Raw genomic sequence first — 14,553 nt, 5'->3', positions numbered from 1 at the left:
AAAAATTTCCATGACTGTTCATAAGTTGAATGCATTTATTTCGACGAGTGTCAGGATATTATAGTCGGGATTATAGTTGTGGCGTGACTGCTCCAGACTGGAACTAAATTCAGGCGTAAGTATAGTCATAGTTACCATTTATCGGTGTTGTGAGACCGGGCCCTAAACGCATAAAAATAGTAAGTTACGGTGAAATTTTCTTTAAAGGATAAGGCAACTTTTGTACAGTGTGTGTAATAGGAGAAAAACATATACGTAATCAATTCCGTTAATTATTTCCATTATATATCGAACATGAAAAAATATTTTTAACTTTGAAATCATGAATTGACACAGAGGAGCCGAAGTTGGAGGAGTCAGCCATTTTGAGATTGTGGGCAACTATAAACCAATCAGAATCTTTCGTGAATGCGCCTCCCTCTGATCTGTGACGTCACTGGGCCCATGAAAACAGTGTTTACAGACAGATCACTGTGATGACAGTAAGGAGTCCCGGTGGGTGGCTTGTATTCGATTCGTTTATATCCCGACCTTGTCAGCTGTCAGATTTATGTTCATGGACCTGGTAAGCTGGTAAATAATATTTATTTATTTTTTTCTTTACCAAATTCTAACAGAAAACGAGAGCGCCCGAAAGGGAAAACCGAGCCGAGCCGCTTCACGCATGCGCAGTAGGCTTGGTAGGACAAATCCAAATAGGAGTCATTCAGGATTCAGCCATGTTTTTGCTCCGTGTTTTTACTCGACCAAAGTTATACAGTATTATGAGCTTTAAGCTGCATAAATAAAACCATTTGGTGAAACTTTGAAGAAGCGATTGTACTGGTTTTTTACCTTATTACCATGAAGCACTGAAGAGTTCTTTTCAGTGGTGGGCCGCATGACGTCACGCAGTAGGTCAATATGGCGGAACGCATCTTCGCTGAGCTCAGCGCAAGCCCATATTATTAAAAGTTAAAAGATACTGTTATGCGGTCTGTTCTTTCTCTATAAATTCCATGATCGATTACTTTATATATTTATCTATCTATTTGTGGTGATTTTGTACAAAAGTTGCCTTTTCCTTTAAGGAAACGATTATTTATAAACATCTAAGGAAAGTGTGTTCAGGCTTTCGTCTAAACGGGGGAACAGGGGCGCTGCGCCCTCTTACTCTCGGCGTGCGCCCCCTTACCGACTCCGTGAAAACATCCCAGCAACACTACGTGACAATGTGTCTGATCATCAAATACGTTATAATTGCTCCAAAAATATTCCAATCATAGTAGATACACCGCCAGACGGTGCAAAAACAATCCGAATTGGCGTTTTCCAGACTGAGGCGCCATGTTGTTTAGTTGTTTACTTGTCGCGGCTGCTCTCGCGAGATTTGACATGGGTTACATACAAGGTCAGCTGACTTGTAGAGCGAGATTTCTCGAGACTGAATGACCTTTCACCCACCGGCGCGGGAGCTTTTGACAGAAGTAGTTCGCGAGTTGTTTTTGTTGACACTTGGGCATTTAAAGATGTCATCCCGCAGCACGAAGCGGAAGAAAGCCAAAGACTGTCCGGGGCAGAAGAAGATTACTTCTTTCTTTTTCAATGTTGACAGACAATTTGTTACAATTTCCCTCTCAGATAGCCTCAGAATGTCCCATTGGAGCATTTTTCAAAGGCTTTGCACGGCGGGGGGGGACAACCGGCACCATCTCCCCCCCGCTTTGCTCCCTCGCCATGGTGAGTGCCCTCATACTAAATTTTTCTAGAAAAAACCCTGGTGTTGTGTGTTATAACAATCAGTAGGTTTTCCACCGCAGCAAAGTCTTCAACAAGACCAAGACATGACAAATTACATGGGTTTTTTTTTCCTCTCGTTAACTTCCAGAGAGAGGGGGAAAAAAAAAAACGAGAGGCTGATGAAGTAATGACTGTTTATAATGCTACGACAGAAACTCTTCTCATGGGCAGTTCACAACAATAAATAGATAAAGCAAATGTATAAAAAGCACAATTATAATGTGATAATTTAAATAATAAACAACGATTGTCGTTCATTAATTTAAAAAAAATTTTATTGTTGTGTCGAGAGCATCAAACCGGCGCGGCACGGATTATATTTCTATAACGTCACATCCTGAAGTGTTTTATTCCTTACTTCTAAAGTAAACATGCGTTTACTTACACAGCTTCCTGTTTAGTGGATAAAAGAGGAAACTGTACATGCAGGCATGTCCTCGCTGGGCGGAAGACCAAGAGGATGCGCATGGGACTGAGTCGAGTCGCTAAAATAGAGGAAGTGTGCACTTACTGTGTGTTTGTGCAATGGGGGAAGGGTGCCGGGGCTCTGTCCTTTCAGTTCAGTTTCTTCATTCATGATCTGGTCCGTGCGCATGTAAGAGTCGTAAAGACCGTCCCCGTGTCGAGCTGTGGAGCACACACACACACACACACCATGACACTAGGTTACACCACATACATGTTTTACTGTTACATCAAACAAATCAACTGCAGTGTAAATGACGTAAGGGAATGAACAGCACAGTGGCAAGTAGAAAAAGAAATGCCTTGGGAACAATGTAACCAAGTTGCATGTGCTTCGAAAACAGGCTTCCCTCACAACTTCGTCAACATACGTCTCTTGAGATCACAGCGCAGCAGCCGACGACTTATTAGGACTCACTGGGAGTCCAGCAGACTCGACAACTTGGTTCCATTACGCTACTTAAATCCCATTAAAGGCCTAAACCGGCTTGTCTGGATAATATGAACTGCATGTGCTCCGAGACCAGGTGTGACAAATTTACGTCTTGGAAGGCAGCAAGGATTTGTTTTCCCTCTTCTAATCTGCTTCTACATAAATGAAGGTCAGTGGATCGAAGTCACAGTGCTTAGTAAATACTGGAACCCGGAGTTCCGAAATTGCAAGCCGTTTTATTCACAGCGGGAGTTTTCCTCCTTCATCCTGTTTACGTCCCACCCCAGGCCAGCACGGATGATGCTCTGCAAACCCTGGCTGATCAGCTAGCCGGCTGGGAACAAAAGACACACAGATGCGCTTTACATACAGTAATTCTTGGGGACTTTAATGGGGGAAAATTAAACCTGGAACTACCAAAATGTATACAGCATACCGGGGTTTTTCTAGAAAAATTTAGTAGGAGTGCCGGTTGTCCATCCCCCCCCCTCTGCCGTGCGAAGCCTTTGAAAAACTGAGGCTACAATGGGACATTCTGAGGCTATCTGACAGGGAAATTGTAACAAATTGTTAACATTGAAAAAGAAAAGTAATCATCTTCTGCCCCGGACTAGCCTGGGCCCGCCCATCCTAAGCGTGACGCAACACGAGGGCCTGTTGCGAGCTTAGTCTGGCCAGGCAAGCTATCTACAGCTCTTCCAAGCTCCCGAAAAATCAGGAACCAATCAACTTTGAGCATCTCCAACGGCCCTGGGTAGAGGCGTGTTCAAGGCAGTGACGAAGTAGAACTGCGACCGGAAGCCATAGATTGTTTACAGAATCTATGCCGGAAGCGCTTCATTCACGCTTCCGCATCTATTACGCATAGATGCTGTATTGAAAGCATTCAACGGGAAGTTCTCATTGAAAACGGAGCAAAGAGCAGCCCTGGAGGTATTTATTGAAAGGAAGGACGTTTTCGCCTTGCTCTTGCGACAAGGCTTTCGCAGATAGCTTTTCGCAGACAGTTGTAATTTATTGTTGAGCGGGGAGTAATAGGCGTGCGCGGTGTTATTCACCGCCACAACGCAAGGGGGCGCGAAGTCGCGAAATCGCTAGGAGTAGTTGGTGGGTGTGGTTAGTGGAGTGTTTATCCTCCGGTTACTTATAATGACTAGAACTGGAGTCGTATAGATGTACGTACTTCCTCACTTCCTCGATCAACCGCTCTTCGTGCTGCTCCATCTTCGCTCGTGTTTTTAAAAATGCCGGTCGTGAAAACAAACCAAACCGGGAAAGTAGGGAAGCGGAAGTGCGTGTACAGCGGATGCAGAGTGGACCAATCAGAGCCCTCTTGTCTGCGACGCTGTCTGCGAGGCTTCTGCGGTGGTCACAATTTCTGGGAGGTACGCGCAGAGCGTCTGCGAAGGTGGGGGGGCTACGCCGACACTATCTGCGACGCCATCTGCGAGGACTGGGTTGCCAGCATAAATTGGCCTTCAGGCCACACTCAGGGTGTATGAAGAGGACGTGAGACGGCTCTTCCCGAGTCAGAAAATCAGGAAAGCACCAGGCCCAATGCTTTCCTGCAATACACAGGTGATTATTTTTTTAAAATCTTATTTAAAAAATTATTTATTTCAATCTTCAAAAGCAGCATGCAAATGTAATGCACGCAGCATTGAGTCCGTATCCGGTGGTTTAGCCCCCTTTTGGTTTAGCCCCGTGTTTAAAGGAGAACTGAAGGCAAATTTTTTTTATCATCAAAATTCTATTTCTCATTTTATTAAATATAGGAATGCATTCTTGGCAGCTATTTTGTCGCTGCTATAGCAAGTTATGAGTGTTTGAAATATGCTCTGTAATATATCAGTCCGTATGTCGAAGCGACGGCCGTAAACGAGATGCATTGAGACCTGTATGAGACATCGTAGGACGGAAGTAAAACGTACAGCGGAAATCAAAGCGACCAACATCTGCCAACATTGTCAAAAGACGCGCGCGCCCTCTTTCAAATGCTGACGTAACCAAACTGGAAGTTTTGTTTGTTTTGATAGCAATCAGGAAAGTTTGAAGAAAGTAGGCAGTAATCGTCATTTAAACTCGTTTTTGTGCAATATTTCGTTCGGAAAACAGTTTTCAAAATGGCGGCACCAACACCTGGCTGACACTTGACGTTTCAAAGTCTCGCACAAGTCTCGTGAAGACCGCACGGATAAGCGACGCCCGCCATGGACCAAACGAACTCAATTCAACGTGGCTAAAAACCAAATAGGCCGAGAAGTATAACATTTAATTGCAATTAGTTGCCAATACGAGTCACGATATAAGGTTACTAAAACCAAAAACGTTCTTGAATAACACGTTAAGTTTAAAAATGACTTCAGTTCCTCTTTAAATGTGAATAAAGTTGATCGAGCATGTGTCTATGATTGAACGTTCTAGATTAAAAGAGAACAGAGCTTTTTAAAGGAAAGTTTGAACTTGAAGTTTTTGACTGGACTTTTCATTTGAACTGAACTACTTGAGGAAACTCTGACTCACTGCTGAATCAAATCAAGGGTTTACGTGTCTAAATCTCTGCAGCTCGACAGAGCAGTTTCAACAGACTTTCTAAAGATGGACAATTCTTCAGCAGAGAGGCCAAAATTATGACATTATTAAGACTGCTTTAACTTGTCAGCTCAGTGATATTGCTAAAGTATGGAATCTGAGGCAAAATGTCGTGAAAACCGTATTTAAAAATCATCACCCCAATTACTATGGAATCAATTTTGTGCCAAAATGTTCATACAATACTTTTGAAATATCAAACAAAAACGACAAATCCAAATACAAAACAACAAAAAAAAGTCAATTTTTTTAGACTGGCAAACAAATTATTCGTGTAATTAGGGCTGCACAATATATCGAAAAAGTATCGATATCGCGATATCATAGTTTGCGATACACATACCGCAAAAATTACTTAAAATTCGATAAAAGGCACATTTTTCTGTGCCGTCCAATCACATTTGAATGTCAACAAGCGCCGCGGGATAACTCTGCCCCCATTGCAAAACAAGTAAAAGCCTCGTGGTGATGGCGGAAGGTGGGAGCGGTAGCAAGTGTGGTGAGAAACTTGTGTGAGGAACTGGTTTCCAAAAAAAAAAAATGCACGTCTGCTATTTGGAAGTACTTTGGATTCACGAGGGATGACGTACTGCAAACTCGGGTACTTTGCAAGACATGTAAAACAGTGGTGGCAGCTACCAAGGGGAACACGACGAATCTCCATAAGCATCTACAACACAACCATAAACACCTGTACGAAGAGATCCAAGCTAGCGTTAGCAGCAAACAGTCCAATGATATGCCAAGTCCTTCAACATCTAAAATTACGAAGGTGACTACAGTTCAGCAGAGCTTTGCTAGTATAACCCCTTATGAGACACATTCTAAACGCCACAAAGACATAACGGCAGGCATAGCGAGATACTTGGCGAAAGACATGATGCCAATGACAGCTGTTACCGGCAGTGGATTTGTGGACATGATTTCAATACTGGACCGACGGTATAAAATTCCCTCACGGAATTATTTTTCTCAAGTCGCAATTCCAGACATGTACAACACATGTCGAAAATCAGTTACACTTGAAGTAAGTGGAGCGGAGTACTACGCAAGTACTACAGACCTATGGTCAAGTCGCACCACAGAACCCTACTTGAGTTTCACACTTCATTTTCTGACTGAAGAGTTCGAGCTGAAGACACGATGTCTAGAGACTGTATACTTCCCCGAATATATTTCTGCTGCGCTCACAAAAATTAAGAGATTTAAAGATGATTGATGGACACCATTGCAGGTGTAGCCATGTTTTTCCAATAAAAAATAATGTTGGAATGGAAGCGATGCATTGGGTGTTTTTTTTGAAATGCTAGACAGGGCAGAACGGCGAGTAGAGGTAAGAAAAACATTAATTATCGTGATACATATCGATATCGAGATATTCAGTCATGTTATCGAATATCGCATATTTTTCTGATATCGTGCAGCCCTACGTGTAATCGTGCAAAATATCAGTCTATTACTCTTCAGAAACCTTTTATTTTTGTTCCGCGTCTTTCTCAGTTTTGTTTGACGTAATTTATTTTGGTTGCGATTCCAGCTTTCTCGTTTGCGCTCCCTGACTTTTTGCTTGCAGTTTTGGCACAAACTTCACGTGTGGGTGGGCTGTCCAGGAATGCATTCCCATTGGCTAACTTGTGTTTGACTGACAGCTACGCTCAGCCATTCCCTACTCGGATTCTGGCGGACTGTTTGACGAGTGACCGATCCATTGACGGTAAACAAGGATGGAGTGGACTTCAGTGGCGACTATGATATTGAATTAGTGTAACTTCAATATCATAGTCGTTACAGAAGTCCACTCGATCCTCGTTTACCGTCAATGGATCGGTCACTCGTCAAACAGTCCGCCAGAATCCGAGTAGGGAATGGCTGAGCGTAGCTGTCAGTCAAACGCAAGTTAGCCAATGGGAATGCATTCCTGGACAGCCCACCCACACGTGAAGTTTGTGCCAAAACTGCAAGCAAAAAGTCAGGGAGCGCAAACGAGAAAGCTGGAATCGCAACCAAAATAAATTACGTCAAACAAAACTGAGAAAGACGCGGAACAAAAATAAAAGGTTTCTGAAGAGTAATTACAGCAATGTGGCTTCGGAGAAATCTTAGTTTGAATTTTAAGAAATGAAAATTCAGTTTTTTTCTCACGTAATTCCTTTACTGACTTTTCTTTCCTCATAAAAAGTTTTGCGTTCAGAATTAAACATAGCCGATTTTTCTATGCTTTTTTTTTAAGATCAAAAGATGCCCCATATAGAGATCTTGCAGTCACGTGACCGGAAAGTACACAACCGCCATCTTGTCGGTCAAAAACACCGCTGAATACTGCTGCACTTGTGTGCAGAATGGATCAATTTCAACCGACGGACTACACGGCTCATTTTTCTAATGAACAGATAACTAGATATATGTCTAAAATAAACGATCTACAGATTAGTGACCCTTACGGCTTACCGGACGGAGTTTTCACGACCGGATTTTGAACTGCCAGCGGAATACCCAGACGTGTATAATTACCTCATTAACTTTCCCTCGCTGTTCAGTGGTGAAGCACTGCGTGCTTATAAATCTCTGGACAGTTATCTCTACAGAAATTCAGGATTTGTCAGCGACTCAGATGTGGCATCTTGTAAACAAGAAAATAATCCTCATTGGACAGGTAAGTCACTTAAGTATTGAGTATAGCACTGACCAGCCTATTATAGAACAGAATAAGGTAATTCCAGCTCGTCCGTCTTGTTTACATGGATCTGGCGTTGGAGAGGTAGAGGCTTGGCAGTGGAGATTTGAGTGGCTGTTTTCTGAGCTTAGTCAACAGGCCGGCTCTGCCTGTAGCCTTGCTTTTGCTTCCGCTCCCGGCGCCGCCTCCTTCGCTTTGCTTCTGATAACAATCCACGGAGACCCCGCTGGTCTCGCTATCTCGTCCGGAATGTTTTTTTTTTCTCATCCGGAATGTTGTGCATGCGATGGAAATCGCTACAAACCGTCATTTTCTGCTGGAAACCAATGTCCAGTAAGTCCATACGGTTGTAGTGGATATTGAAGTCCGGTACAGATGAACAACACGCAAAAATACACACACAAAACATAAAAAACGTGCACAGGTAGGGAGAGCTTGTAGCCGCAGCCGTTGTAGTAGAATTGTATATAGTAGGGTTTTCCAGAAGAAAAGGTAGAAGTAAAAGCAGAAGTAGAACCAGAAGTAGAAGTAGAAGGCGGAATATGGCGTTTGACCGACAAGATGGCGTCTGTCACAATCTGGATCGGCTGTGACGTCACATGCAAGTGCTCCATAGTGTGAAATTTTTTATTAAATATCATTATCTTGAGTCCTACAACTAAAAAAGTTGCCACATTTTGCTGCGAATGTCATTCTGTTACTGAAGATACAATCATCATTCGAAGAAACTTATTACAGTTCGCCGGTAATAACTACCACCTGAAGAATGTCAGATGTTCAGCATTTTCAGCGGTCATGGCAAAATGGCCGCCAATCAATATATGCCTGTGGGCGATATAATTTCTGATCCGTAACTCTAAAAACTGATAAAGTACTGTTAATGGTGTCTTCAAAGGCAAAATTATGATCGAACTTAGGCCATTATTAAAAAATGTTTTGTCTGTGAAGATTCTCAGTCATCCAGGTCATAGTAACTGTGGGTGGTAAAAGAGAGCAACTGGACTTGCTTGAAGATTCTTGAAGACGTTTCACCTCTCATCCGAAAGGCTTCTTCAGTTCTGTCTGACTAGTAGGGAGTATCAGGTATTTATCCTCTCATGGATGAAAAGCTCATCTAAGGTGTCGTTGAGTCATCCTGTTGATGACAGAAGCCTTAGCATCGAGGTCTACCAGAAACCCCCCCACACACGGACCAGTACCTACTCTTCGACTCTCACCACCCACTGGAACACAAATTGGGAGTCATTAGGACCTTGCAACACAGGGCTCAGAACATCCATACAATGGTAGAGGGAAAAGAGAAGGAGCAGATTCACATCAGGAAAGCACTTCAGAACTGCGGGTATCCCAACTGGTCTTTCTTCAAGAGCAGAAAAAGGAACATAACGGACAAGGAGGATAACAGGAACAAACGCAAGAACATTGTCATTCCCTACATTTCTGGTCTATCTGAGAAACTCAGGAGGATCTTCTACAAACACAACATTCCGGTACGTTTCAGACCCAGTAACACCCTGAAGCAGAAACTGGTCCACCCTCAGGACAGAATACCCAGACACAAACAGGACAACGTAGTGTATGCAATTCAGTGCAGTGAGTAATGCACGGACTCGTATATTGGTGAAACCAAACAACCGCTTCACAGGCGTATGGCTCAACACAGGAGAGCCAGTTCCTCAGGCCAGGACTCTGCTGTCTACCTTCATCTTAACAACAAAGGACACTCATTTCAGTATTGCAACATATGCATTTTAGCCAGAGAGGATCGTTGGTATGAGCGAGGAGTTAAAGAAGCCATTTTTGTCAACCTGGAACGGCCATCACTGAACAGAGGTGGGGGTCTTAGGCTACATCCACACGACAACAGCAACGAGATGTTATTTAAAAATATATCGCGTCCAAATGGGCAACAATCAGTAAAATATCAGGTCCATATGGCAACGCAACGCTTGCTGAAAACGATGCAATACACATGCCACACCTCTAGGGGCGCTGTAAGACGGTCCCTTCGGAGACACCAGAGCAATAGAAGAAGTAAGGACGCATGCGCATAAACTATTATGCGCGAGACTTCATATTAGCCACAAAGTCAGGAAAATCTGTTTGTAAAATTACATTATAATGACCAAATACAATGAAAAGTATTTTTCCAGTCTCACCTGTGAAAGGTAATCCCATGTGATCTCGTTTGGACGGCAAACCTGTTGGTACAGTTAAACGCAGCTAATCTTTAGTCTCCGCTTTGACCTATCCAAAATGGCGGCGAGGATGACGTATGATTCTACGCGGAAGGCGGCGTCTTCAATGGTCCGGAATAAAGTGCATGATACACGTTGATGGATTAATTTGTTGTTTCTCACCTGTGAAAGGTAATCCCATGTGATCTTGTTTGGACGGTAAACCTGTTGGTACAGTCAAACGCAGCACATGAATCTTTATTCTCCGCTTTGACCTATCCAATATGGCAGCGAGGATGACGTATGATTCTACGCGGAAGGCGGCGTCTTTAATGGTCCGGAATAAATTGGATTAATTTGCTCCTCTACGCCCTTTTTGAGGAATGTATTGTCGGACTTAAATCAACATCTGAAGAGGTGAGATCGCTCCTTTTTTCCCCTATTTTTGCTGGCGGGATTGCACCATTACACAATAAATATTCACAGTGAAAATATTTTGTAAGCGCGTTTCATGAACCAAGTTATAGGATTTGTTGACAACTCGCATCGCATCGCAATGAGAAGATCATTGGCACTACTGGTGTTAAGAATCAGACCATTTCATAAATGAATATTTTGCTGTAGAGCTGCAGTGTTTGTATAATTGCATGTTTTTGCTTCACTATTACTGTCACTATTCTGCTTCTTGCATTACTACTGTGAACTAACACTGAACATAATAATAATAATAATAATAATAATATCCAAGCTCGTGTTTCACTCTCACTAGTGCTCTGTAAGGCTTTTTCCTGGTGATATTCGTTACACTTCTACCCGGCGTGAAGCACTCACAGTCATGTGGTTGTGACGTCATCGTAAACAAATCCGTTCTACTCATCCAGACGACTTCACAATGGCAACGTTGCCAGATCTTTCCACTCTGGAACCCGTTCTCAAAAAGATTGCGTTTTGGGCACCCAAACCGCCGGTGCCGTGTGGACGCCAGCAGCGCTCGAAACTAACGGTGTCCCGATGTCCCGGGGACCATAAAAAATGTCATCGGGACACAAAATTATTATATCTGGGACAATCCCGGGACAATGGAAAAAAATAGATCTAGAAAAAAAGTTCTACATTAATATTATTTACAAAGCCGTAACACATACGTAGACATTCACCTAATTTGTCAATTTTAATTTTAAAACGTTAACAGCGAAAAATACATAGTAGCTACACTTTCGATGCACCTGCATCCGTAGGCTACAGAGCAGCGCGTTCTGTTCTAGAATCTTCGGCCGGAGTCCGCATTATATGGACTTGGAATGGAATTGCTACCGCACACGCTGCGCCGACTCTTGCCAGAACAAAAATGCTGAAGTGGTTGAAGCGGACCGACCGCGGGGAAGAAACTGAAAGCCCAGACATAACGTCTCCGGGACCTTCAGGATCCAAAGTGTCATCGCCTGGTCTGCAGGCAACGCTAGCAACTTAATGAACACTGTTAGACACGTTATAAAATACAACAGGAATGATGTGGATGATATTGACGGAAGATAGCGTTCAACAGAATAAGTGAGTTTTCTTGGTGTCTTTCTAGTTCAGAAAGTTTAGTCAGTCAGCAGCACAACTAGGCTCGGACCTGGCACTATGTTGATGTTGCTAACATTTGCACCCGGCAGCGAAAGTTCATAAAATGGATAACGGAAAGTTCATAAAATGGATAACGGAAAGTTCATAAAAATGGATAACGGAAAGTTCATAAAAATGGATAACGGAAAGTTCATAAAAATGGATAACGGTAATGGTGAAAATTATAAGTTGGCCTTATAAGTGCCAACAGATATTCAAGGTATAAGTAGATGAAATGAACATAAAAGGGGTCTTATTTTCAACTAAAGTGTACTGCAGATGTAGTGAGTTGAAACATTTTCTGAATGAGCTAGTTGGCCCCTTTAAATAAATGGGTATCTATTCATACAGTGAGATCGCCAAAGTTTAATAAACTGAAAATGCAATAACTGTAATTTTGAAGTAGATGATGTATAGGACATGTGTCGCTTGTGTCTTGTGACTTATTGTAAAAATGATATAAAGGGTTCAAAATCGCATAGTTACAAATATAATAGTAACTTCATATGATGGGCGGCACGGTGGTGTAGTGGTTAGCGCTGTCGGCTCACAGCAAGAAGGTCCGGGTTCGAGCCCCGGGGCCGGCGAGGGCCTTTCTGTGCGGAGTTTGCATGTTCTCCCCGTGTCCGTGTGGGTTTCCTCCGGGTGCTCCGGTTTCCCCCACAGTCCAAAGACATGCAGGTTAGGTTAACTGGTGACTCTAAATTGACCGTAGGTGTGAGTGTGAATGGTTGTCTGTGTCTATGTGTCAGCCCTGTGATGACCTGGCGACTTGTCCAGGGTGTACCCCGCCTTTCGCCCGTGGTCAGCTGGGATAGACTCCGGCTTGCCTGCGACCCTGTAGGGCAGGATAAAGCAGCTAGAGATAATGAGATGAGATGAGACTTCATATGATAATATTAACCACTGGTTATTTCAGAGAGGAAAAAAATGGGGACACTATTGCTTCCATTCAGGACAATACAACACAGAATTCGGGACCACTGGGGGACACAAAGAAAAAAAGTTAATTTCGAGCCCTGGACGCCAGGCCTAAACGATAAGCAATTGTATCGGAGTCACCTGAATCCGTTGCCGTGTGGACAGGGCCTTAGACATCATTTATCAGCCACCTACAATGCAGTCCTTGGCACACTTCCCAGACAACTGAATGCACACCAAAACCCAGCTGTTTTCAGTGGCTCACAGGAGGACAGAGAGAATCAGCATTCCATTGATCACCTTAACGGGCAATCCATTGATCACCCTAACGACTCTCGAGGCCATTCACATTCAGCCCCCAGTGACCCACACCAACAGGATGACTCAACGACACCTTATGGCCCTTTTCCACTACCCTTTTTCAGCTCACTTCAGCCCGACACGGCTCGCGTTTTGACTACCTCAGAGCAGCACGACTCAGCTCGCTTCAGCCCTGCTTAGCACCCAAAACTTGCACGGTTTTGGAGTGGGGCTGAAGCGAGCCAAACTGAGCTGAGTGGGGCTAGGGGCATGAGGAGACACTCCCCTGTGCACTGATTGGTGAGGAGGAGTGTCCTCACATGCCCACACACGCCCCGCGAGCACGCTGGGATCTGTAAACACCGTAAACCCGGAAGAAGAAGAATTACGAGAATTACGAAGCCTTATGCGCCTCGCCTCATCTATACGCTCTTGCCAGTATCTGTTGGCGTTGTCGGTGACAACAAGCCACAGCACCAAGACCAGCAACACTAACGACTCCATGTCCTCCATGTTTATTGTTTACTCTCCGGGTTGTGAGACTACCGCTTAAAAGGTCACTGATGTCACTGTTTGCGCCGCCTAACTACATCACGTGACGTCCACCCACTTTCGCTAACTCCACCCAATGTGTCCACCCACTTCCAGCCAGCACGGTTCAGCGCGGTTGTAGTCGAAATGCAACTCCAACAGCCCCGCTCAGCTCGACTCAGCCCAACTCAGCACGGCACGGCTCAGCCCAACTCAGCCGCGTTGGTAGTGGAAAAGCAGCATTAGATGAGCTTTTCATCCATGAGAGGATAAATACGTACCTGATGCTCCCGACTAGTCAGACAGAACTGAAGAAGCCTTTCGGATGAGAGGTGAAACGTCTTCAAGAATCTTTAAGCAAGTCCAGTTGCTCTCTTTTACCACCCACAATTAAAAAATGTTCTGTTTCCGGTCCACCGGCCGGGTGAGTGCCGTTTGCGCGGTTGAAATTTTTTTTTAACGCCGGTTTTTCGACATTTTTTTCGGGTTCGTAAATCTAAAATTGAACTTGACATTTACGCATTCCCAGGGCTTTCCACTAAGGCTCATACTAGCCAGACATGACAAATAAGTAGCCAGCCGGGGGGGGGGGGGGGGGGGGGGGGGGGGAGTAAACACAAAATAAACTCCTGTGCACGCAGTTCCCAGGATTAAATGTATTTTCCACAGACCATTTATTTATTCACTTTACTCAAATACAAAGTAAAATGGCAGTAAATCTTCTTTCTTTTCTTGCGTATTGCATCATGAGGCGTTCCTGGCTTGTAAATCTCTCTTATTTTCGGTGCATGACACATTCACGCAGCTGAGCATGCTATGAATTAACAACGACAACGGTCTGCAGTGGGGCTACACAATTACACACTCAGCGAACATTTCTCCATTTGTGTATGAAAATACACTCCAACCACTCAGTTTGGGTTCATTTACAACCAACGGTGTCTTTTGATACCAGCACGTAATTGAACGAGAGAAGACTGGTTTACCGGAGACAAAATAAGCGTCATCTCTGCTTCTGTTCCCTCCGACGGCCCCGACACACTACTGCCTCCGCCGAGTGCGCGCGCACTCTG

The 14,553-nt window shown here is 43.9% G+C and overlaps 1 protein-coding gene across 1 annotated transcript in view; it reads right to left on the bottom strand.

The window, feature by feature from the left end:
• The window catches only part of dyrk3 (dual specificity tyrosine phosphorylation regulated kinase 3), a 41,026-nt gene that overhangs the window by 14,126 nt on the left and 12,347 nt on the right, over positions 1–14,553 (bottom strand). Inside the window, exon 2 of the mRNA XM_060909996.1 lies at positions 2,291–2,406. Coding sequence (XP_060765979.1) covers positions 2,291–2,406 — 116 coding nt within the window. The remainder of the gene's footprint in view (positions 1–2,290; positions 2,407–14,553) is intronic.

Source organism: Neoarius graeffei, chromosome 26 (assembly GCF_027579695.1).
Source record: "Neoarius graeffei isolate fNeoGra1 chromosome 26, fNeoGra1.pri, whole genome shotgun sequence".
Taxonomy (NCBI): domain Eukaryota; kingdom Metazoa; phylum Chordata; class Actinopteri; order Siluriformes; family Ariidae; genus Neoarius; species Neoarius graeffei.
This window is presented reverse-complemented; position numbering and strand designations above follow the sequence as displayed.